The sequence below is a fragment of the Vigna unguiculata genome, chromosome 11 (genome assembly GCF_037176805.1).
Source record: "Vigna unguiculata cultivar grain cowpea cultivar isolate G323 ecotype 2 chromosome 11, ASM3717680v1, whole genome shotgun sequence".
Lineage (NCBI taxonomy): Eukaryota > Viridiplantae > Streptophyta > Magnoliopsida > Fabales > Fabaceae > Vigna > Vigna unguiculata.
Genome location: NC_140802.1, coordinates 6,863,132 through 6,873,319, shown reverse-complemented (window position 1 = coordinate 6,873,319; position 10,188 = coordinate 6,863,132). Strand labels below are relative to the sequence as shown.

At 32.9% G+C, this 10,188-nt stretch overlaps 1 protein-coding gene across 1 annotated transcript; it reads right to left on the bottom strand.

The window, feature by feature from the left end:
* Window positions 1–340: 340 nt before the first annotated feature.
* LOC146880928 (uncharacterized) lies at window positions 341–1,785 on the bottom strand. Its single transcript, XM_085669178.1, has 4 exons — window positions 1,240–1,785; window positions 1,030–1,192; window positions 932–935; window positions 341–671 (listed from the first exon to the last, which is right to left on the bottom strand). Exons 1-4 carry the CDS (start codon window positions 1,783–1,785, stop codon window positions 341–343), a joined length of 1,044 nt encoding a protein of 347 aa, XP_085525304.1.
* Window positions 1,786–10,188: the final 8,403 nt, after the last annotated feature.

Below are 10,188 nucleotides of genomic sequence, written 5' to 3'. Positions count from 1 at the left end.
GCATCAAAATTGACTTGCAATGGTAACTCCTCCCCATCCATCCTTATGAGAATTAATGCCCCACCAGAGAATGCTTTCTTCACCACATACGGGCCTTCATAATTTGGAGTCCATTTGCCTCTATGGTCCCTTTGTATAGGTAAGAATTTTTTTTTTCAAAACTAGATCGCCTTCATGCAACTCTCTGGTACGCACCTTTTTGTCAAACGCTTTTTTCATTCTTCTTTGGTATAATTGTCCGTGACACACCGCAATTAACCTTTTTTTCCTCAATGAGGTTAAGCTGGTCAAGTCTGGCTTGAACCCATTATGCTTCTTCTAATTGGGTTTCCATCAATACTCACAAGGATGGGATCTCTACTTCAAAAGGGAATACTACTGCCATTCCATATACCAGAGAGAAGGGTGTTGCCCCAGTTGAAGTACGCACTGACGTACGATATCCATGCAAAGCAAAAGGAAGCATCTCATGCCAATCCTTGTACGTAACCACCATCTTTTGTATAATCTTCTTTATATTTTTATTAGCAGCCTCAACTGCCCCATTCATCTTCGGATGGTAAGGAGAAGAATTATGGTGTTGAATCTTAAATTTTGTACACAATTCCGCCATCATTTGATTATTTAGGTTGGTAGCATTATCAGTGATGATCTTGTTAGGCAAACCATATCTGCAAATTAACTCTCTTTTTATGAAATTCGTCACTACTTTTCTGGTCACGTTGGCATAAGAAGCCGCCTCTACCCATTTGGTGTAGTAATCGATTGCAACTAAAATGAAGCGATGTCCATTTGATGCTTTTGGTTATATGGCTCCAATAACATCTATTCCCCACATTGAAAAAGGCCATGGTGATGTCAAAACATTTAGGGTTGTGGGTGCCATGTTAATATTGTCAGCATATACTTGGCATTTCTCACACTTCCTCACATGCCTGCAACAATCATTTTCCATGGTTAACCAAAAATAACCAGCACTTAAAATCTTTCTGGCCATTGAATGCCCATTCATATGTGTGCCAAAAGTACCTTCATGAACATTTTTCAATATCACTTCGGCTTCTTTTGCATCCACACATCTGAGGAGAACCATATCATGATTTCTTTTGTACAAGACATCCCCATTTAAAATGAAACTAGCAGCCAGTCTTCTTAATGCTCTCTTATCATTCTCGGTTGCCCATTCAGGATACTCTCGAGTTTCAAGATAATGTTTGATATCAAAATACCAAGGTTTACCATCCGACTCCCCTCGATGAAATGATAATACACTGCATCCTCATAACTCTCCATTTTGATCATTGCTAGTTCTTTGTCTGGAACAATCTCAAACATTGATGATAGGGTGGCTAAAGCATCGGCTAATTGGTTATCTTCACGAGGAATGTGCTGGAATGTTATAAAATCAAAATACTCTATCAACCCCTTGATGTAAGCTTGATAAGAGATTAATTTCTGATCTCGGGTCTCCCATTCTCCTTTCAACTGATGGATAACCAAAGCTGAATCACCATACACCTTCAAAACTTTTGCTTTTGATTCAATTGCGGCTCGAATTCCCATGGCACATGCCTCATATTCTGCGATATTATTTGTGCAATTAAAACATAGTCTTGTTGTCATTGGTATGTATTGACTTTCCGGAGAAATAAGCATTACCCTTTTTTCATACCCTAATGCATTAGATGCACCATCAAACAACAATATCCATGCCTTTTCATCCTGGCCTCCCTCATTCTCTTCAAACAAATCCATGATATCTTCATCCAGAAAATCAGGCTGCATTGGTTGATAATCATCAATGGGCTATTGAGCTAGATACTCAGCCAAAACGCTACCCTTGATGGATTTCTGAGTGACATATACAATATCATATTCTGACAAAAGCATCTGCCACCTTGCTATCCTCCCAGAGAGAGCAGGCTTTTCAAAAATGTATTTTATAGGTCCATCTTGGATATCAACCATCTAGTATGACTCAACATGTATGGTCTCAAACGATGGGTTGTCCATGCTAGTGCGCAACAAGTTCGTTCTAGCATAGAATATCTTTTCTCGTAATCTATGAACTTCTTACTCAAATAGTATATTGCATGCTCAATCTTCCCAGTTTTCTCGTGTTGGCCCAACACACAACCCTTGGATTCCTCTAATACAGTTAAGTACAAAATAAGGGGTCTTCCGGATTCCGGTGGTTGCAGTACTAGCGGGTCTTGTAAGTACTGCTTGATCTTACCAAAAGCGGTCTGACAATCCTCGTTCCATTCTAGAGCTTGATTTTTACGCAACAATTTGAAAATCAGTTCACAGGTAGCGGTTAACTGGGAGATAAATCTAGCAATGTAATTCAGCCTGCCCAGGAAACCTCGCACCTCCTTTTTCGTGTTGGGAATTGGCATTTCTATTATTGTGCTCACCTTGTCAGGATCGACCTCTATCCCCTTTTGGCTAACAATGAAATCCAATAACTTTCTCGATTTCACACCGAATGTGCATTTAGCCAAATTTAATCGAAGTTTAAACTTTTGTAACCTTTCAAACAATCTTCTTAAGTTGACGAGGTGTTCTTCTTCAGATTCAGATTTAGCGATCATATCATCCACGTAAACTTCAATCTCTTTGTGCATCATGTCGTGAAAAAGAGCTACCATCGCCCTTTGATAAGTTGCCCCAACATTCTTGAGACCGAAAGGCATCACCTTATAGCAAAAAGTTCCCCACAATGTAATAAAAGTAGTTTTTTCCATATCCTCAGCCGCCATCTTGATCTGATTATAACCCGAGAAACCATCCATAAATGAAAACAATGAGAATATGGCCGTATTGTCCACCAACGTATCGATATGCGGTAATGGAAGATTATCCTTTGGACTAGCCCGGTTCAAGTCTCGGTAGTCAACGCACATTCAAACCTTCCCATCTTTCTTAGGCACAAGTACAATGTTTGCTACTCATTGGGGATATCTCACCACAGCCAAAAAAACCAGCATCAAATTGCGTTTTTACTTCTTTAATTTTCAAGGACATTTTTGGTTTCATTTTCCTCAACTTTTGCAAGATAAACTCCCTCTCAAGCCAGAGTCGTCATCTATCGCAACCGAAAACGTGACGGGACGACGAACCAAAAAATAAATTTGAAAAAAAAACAAAGTTTGGAGTCGCCACCATAGTTATTATAGGAAACTATGGAAAACCATAAAAAAGAGCAAGGTTTGCGAAAAACCAGATTTTGGGTCCAGGAGTCGGTTACGCGTGGGGAAGGTATTAGCACCCCAGAACGTCCGTCCTAAGACGGTACCTTTAATTAAATGTGCAAAAGTATGTGGTTTTTTCAAAATATTTAATTTTCCCCAAAAATATTAATAAAAGAATGTACAAAAAACAACAGAACTATTTTTTTGATTTTTTAGGCCCGACGAGGATTAATCATCGCTCCTACGTATCTCCATGTGAATGGAGAATCAGGGTTACGTAGTTCTTTTTGAAAAATCTATTTGGAAAATTCTTTGAAAATGATTTAATTTGTTTTATAATTTTGAAAATATTTTTATTTAAATTTTAGTATTATTTTAAAATTGGTGTCATGAGACGCGAGCGGCCGAATAGACACTTCAAATAAATTCTTTTTTTTTCTAATCTTTTATTTTTTATTTTTTTAATCATTTATAAATTTTTAATATTTTTTTTAAAGTTATTGTAGAGTAGTTGTGGATGTCATTGTGACATGAGCAACCAAATAGATATAAAAGAGTAAACAAAGTTATATTTTATTTTTAGATCATCTGTATATATCTTTAGAAAAAGCAAAAGTCTAAATTGAATATCATGCAACGCGAGCGATCGGGTAGACAATAAAGAAAGGGGAAAAAATATTTTTTATAATTAAAAAAAAAGAATGAAAATTGAAAAAACTAAATCAAGAGCCGAAAGAATTAAGAGTGACATACCTTAAAAAAATTTCAATATCTCCTCACCTTTTCTCTTTTCTTTTTTGTTTTTGCTTCCTTTTCTTTTCTAATTTGTGTTTGTTTTTCCAATAGAGATAAAGATGAGAGGTGTCTATGTGGGTGGTAATGAGAGGAAGAGAGAGTGTAGAGAATGTTTTCTTCTTTTTCTTCTACCTCCTTCAATATGTTTTTTTTAAGAGAGATAAAAAAGGAGGTGTGTATGTGGGAGTGGTGATGGGAAAGAATTAGAGAAGTGTAGAGAATCTTTTTTTCTTTGGTCATGACACAGTGCATACTTATATTCACACCTTGCAATATCAATGCAATCTCAACCTTAATTGTTATGAACAATATAAGGAATTGGTCACGATAGCAATACATTATAGAAATCAAATCATAGCAAATCAGAGCACAAAATCAATCAAGATCAGTAATATTGATTTAAATCGTTAACAAATCAGAGTACAAAAATAAATCCCAATTAGTAATATTGATTCTAATTATACGAAGAGATATTGCTTTTAATTATTAGAATCAAATCATTAATTTCTCTATCAGACCAAAGACCAAAAGTAGAATATATGTTGAGTTATTGGGCTCATGAAGAGGAGTGTGATAACAAATTAGGTTCTTCCTTCTTCTTTTTTTCTTCTTTTTTTCATCTCTCTTTTTTTCCTTTTTTTTTTCTAAAATTAAAGTTTGAAAATCTTTGAAGAAAATTTATTTCACATTTTTTTTATTTTCCATTAACTAAAAAAATTTATTACTTTTTATTATTTTTTTAAAATAAATTTATTCGTCCGGACGAAATTGGATGTTGACAAACACATTTAAGATTTCCTTAAAAAGGGGACTAATGAAATTATTTAACTCAAAAGTTTATTTGCACAAGATTTTGCTTCGTGAAAGATGTGGATTATTTTAAACTCTTTAGCATCGTAAGTCTTCATGCATTTTTGCCATCTCCCTTGTAGTGTGACCATCGAACAACTTGAGGAGTTGAAAAAATGTTATTTATATAATTTTGTGATAAAATAATTTTAAAAAGTTTCCATATTTGTATGTCTTTCACAAAGTTTTAGTTTTAAAAACTGTTTGTTTATTTTTTTTTAAAATAGCTGAAAATTATATATTGTGATATCCACTTTTATACAATGTCTATTTCTTACCCTCCACGTCATATCTATACTATTATATAAGGTGATTATTTTTTGGTATACACATTTTTTTTTTCACTTTTATCCTTTGAATAACAATTTTTTAAAATTAAAATATCACTTTGCTGATTATACCTTTAGGTGACATTTTTAAAAATTTATTATTTTTATTTCATATTTTTTTTAAATTTAACCGATTTCTAAACTAAAATAATTATCGTGAAAATTATTTATATTTATTTTTATAATTATATTAATAATAATTTTATTATTTTTTATTATCATTAAAAGAAAATATTACTTTAATTTTTAAATATAATTATTATTTTATAAAACATGTCCAACCATAAATCTATGGATCAATCCAACGTAAACCCATTTAGGTCACGAATCAAATAGGTATAGTTAGACATTGTTCAATTTACTTTTTTTTACATGTTAAATAGTAATATGTTATTTTTTTTCTCTCTAAATACCACGTACAAATAATATAAAATGCAACCAATGAGTTCACACCAACTATAATACCAATATCTCTAAACACAAAGATCAAACTTTTAAAGAATGTCTATATATCATCACTTTAATTATACTGTGTTTTTTATGATTAGATTTTAAACGTGATTTGATTATTATCAAATTTTCTTTTAGTAATTTTTTAGATATGTGTCATTTTTTTTTACTTATTATTATATTAAATTATGTATTTATTTTTATTGTATTAGTAACAATAATTAAATGTATAAATTTTTAGATATATTATTTTGATTCTTTCAACGATATTGGTGAAGATCCGTGATATCTATATATCATCACTTTAATGCTATTCCCATAAATGTTTATGATATTTGGCATTCACTTTTTCCTTTTGAGCAAGTTGGCGAAATCCATCTCCATTCAGTGAATTAATTTAAGAATTGAATTTTTGAAAGAAGGGTGGAATAATGATGAGCACCCTAACATTGCACCCAAAAAGGACACCATGATGGATTCATAAAGAAGCAAAGTTGAAAATGGCCAAACCATTCCGCGAGTGAAAGACTTGTGGCAGTAATAATTGTTGTTGACACATTTATCATCGTTTAAAAGTCAAGCATTAAAGTCCATCTTCTCAGTATTTTTCAGGTCCAAAACAAAATTGCATTCATGTATGAAACCTTCAACGACACCATCTCTGACTACCAAAGCCACTCATTTAAAGCACACCTCAAAAGTACTTCCTAGTGCCTCTTCCCATCAAAACCAACACTTCAATAATAAGCACCCTTCATATCTACACTAATGTGCTCCTTAGTGTTTAAGAATCGATCAAGTGAGAAAAAAAAAACCATTTTGACTTGAAAGTTAAATCATAAGAGAGTGGAGAGTGGTGTTTAAAGAAGAAATATCAAGCGGAAAGGGTGTGAGAATATGAGTGTATAACAAGGTTCTTCCACTTTGGAATAACATTTGTAGAACATTGATTGAAAAGCTTGGCGAATCTGATTATTGTCATGAACTTGGGACTCTCTCGCATGTTCTTGTTGGGTGGATTTGTGGTCATTCAAATTCTTCCACTTTGGATTCTGATATATGATACTTCACAGAATAAAGGAATTTCTATATTCCTTCACTCTCTCTCTTTTTTCTTTTTCTTTTTTAATTATAACCTGGTATATATCCATAGATTTTGCATTATTCTCCACCGTTAAAATTGAGTGGAAACAACCCCATTCCACTCATGAATTGACCTTTTAGTTCTGTGGGACACCAAAAGAATTTTTTGAAACTTACTTTGTATAATTTTCAATATTAAAAAAATTAAAAACACCTTTTTGTTGTAACCTTATGAAAAAAGTCATCAAACTGTTTTCAGAAAAACACATCAATTGTTTCATACTGGTAGTATATATATACCATAATCTATTTGAATTCTTGAACTGAGTTTAGATAAATATACATAGTTTGGTTCTGATATGATATGTCTAATTTTGCAGAATTTAGTGTAAATTCATAAAGGCTTTTTTCTCCAGCATCAACAAAAAAGTGGACCTCACCAATTCATCATATATCTAAATCAACTACAGCCTAGACAGCAAATGTACTGGAGAATTATGGTTTGTCTTGGGATCATTTTATTTGATAGTGACATGCAATGAGTATGAAAATGTATATTCTAATCTTCATAATTACTAACTTCCTAAATCAGTTTTGCATAATCAAATACGATACATATATAAATATAAATACGATATATGTATTAAATACGTGTATTAAATACGATACATGATTCGATTATAAGTGTAATAACTAAAAGCTAGCTTCCACTTCACTCTTTGATTCGCCACCAGTAAAGTGTACAAAACCAAAGTTGTTTTCTTCTTTCTACTATGACTTTTTTGATGTGCATATCATCAGTGGCCCCAAATATTAATGTTGTTCAAACAATATGATAAATGTAGTTGGTTTGAACACACTTTTGCCCTTTTGATTATTCCTTCCTCAATCAACAAACTTCATGTAATCAAAGTTTTTGCTTTTACTGGTATACTTATACAGTTTTTCATGACCTAAATTATCTTTATGATTAAATGTTATTGCAAGAAAGTTTATGCATAATAGACCACTTAGACTGTAACAGAAAGTTATGAGATATAGGTTTGATTATTTTCATATATAAACCAGAAATCCCTGTATAAATAATGAAAATGATGTAATAAAAACTCATTTATGTCATCAATGATATAAAGATATTGATGCTAAGTGTTTCTGTTGCCATTGTAGAGACAAAAACAAGCCTCCACTTCAATCTTTTATTACCAGAAAAATAAACAAAGTGGTTCTTTATTTTTCTACCATGCCTTCTATGGTACATATCAGTAACTCCAAAATTAATGTTCAATCAAACTGTTAACTGTAGTTGTTCAGAGCAAACTTGGTTTTGAATAAAACTTATGCATTAAAGTTCACTCACTACGAGTTTCATGTTTGAAAGCAATATATATCCCAAGGACATATACATGTAACTGAAAGAGGGTCATTTAGACGTTACCTCACACTGGTTGTATTGACGTGTGTGTTATGTATTCTTGTATGTTTTTGTGGCACACTTTGTCTGCTTCACATGCACAATGTTTTCAGATCTTTCGTCAAAACTACTATATATCAAACAACGGTGTCTTTTTCAACATCCAATGATTCAATGTTTGCTTCACTCAATTCAACCCCTACCTTAGTATTTTTCTTATACCAGTCCATGTGTTTTCACACATGTAACTGTATTTTAACTCCAACAGTAGCAGGTGATACATGCATCACTTGTGTAACATAACATCATTTTATCAGAAAGAAAAATACACATTATTCATTTCTCTCTCTGACAGATGTTTTAGTTCTTATTTTCTGTTGGTATAGGTGGTGAATCACAATTGAATTTTGAGTTTATGTATGAATGTGAAGGAATTAACTAATTTGGATAGAAAAGAGCAACAATGAATGTGTATACGTAGGTGGCAGCATTAATTGCTGGGATATCACCCACATAACATCAATGAATGATAAGCACATGGAGGAGAGTGTAGAGGTCATTACACTTTCTGCTATGACCAGGTAAGGTGGGGACAAGTCTCAGCTGTGTAGTCACAGTCTAATATTCCGTTACAACCCTTACATCTTTGTTAAATAGAGGCATTGCTTGATCAAAGGGGTCAAGTTGTTGTTGCCATATTCAAGTGGACCTCAGTGTTGTTTAGGCCCAACATTTAATCACACATGCCCTCCTTTTTCAAGGTGGCCCTATATATTTTGTCAGATTTAGGGTCTCTCGTATGGAAGTACATCAACTCACCTTTTAGCTTCCTGCAATATCATTACATGTGTCAAGTGCCATGTGGGTAGTTGCTGCACCAGACCTTAATTATGGCTCCATAAAAGTGCTGGAAATTCAAAACACACACACCTTCACCAAAATGGTAATTCCAATAAAATACATTGGAAGTCCGCATCGACTAAAAATTATTTATAGTATTTATTGTTAGGTTGAGTTAGATTTAAAGTTTATTTTTAATACTGTATATTTCATTGTTGATATACTTGGCCTCATTCAAGAGAGAAAAAAGAAAAGTAAAACAAACCAAACACATATTACCAAGACCAAAATTATGGGTCTAGTTCCATAAAGTTGTTGAGGTAGAATATCGGAACATCAAACATGTTACATGTTACCATTTTAGTCCACATGCACCAAGAACACTGTACCTGGGATTCAAATCTGTCATATGAATATGAATAATGTCTATGATATTTCATATGATGAACATCTTTTGATGTTTCTGCTAAATTATTGATTGGATTCGCCAATAGTGGAATGAAAATTCAGCAGACAAGTGTGAGGTGTGTAAACACTGCAACTAACCATCTTTCAGAATCACTGGGAAGAAAAAAGTAAATATGATACTGCACATGCTCCCGGTTATAGAATAATGTCATGGCCTGTGGCTTTAACTTCTTCCTTATATTTCAAGAAAGAAAAGTGAATAAACAGAAACTTGAAAGTGATTACAGAAAAAACTAGAGAGAAAGCAACAGAGTCATATCATACTCATCCAATTCAAGTTTCTGCCTCAGCAACATAAAACTAGGGTCCACTTCAAGGGTGGGCCAAATGTTCCTCATTTACAACAAGAATTGTGGACACCACACTATCATGCACTCTCACATTGATGATAACACCAAATACATTTTCTTTTTTTCTCTCATACATCTTGTCTTGGAGTGTTAGCTGGAAGATTTCTGTAATGTCAATCTCCTTTCTCTTCAACATGAAACACTACTAGCCATCAGAAAGCGTTGGGAGAAAAAAAAAAATCTGATGGGTCTATTTCATATTCATTAGAAGACATTATTAAACCTAAAAATTTCAAGACAATGAATTTATAGATTTTTTAACTTTATCATTTTTATCCGATATTGAATTATTTCCAACAAAATCTTCATATATCAAACTGATTAAATTTACTAGTGTTCATACTCAAAGTTCTTCATGCACAGAATATTTTCATCTTGAAATCTATGAGGCACAATACAACAAGATTCTTGACAGTATA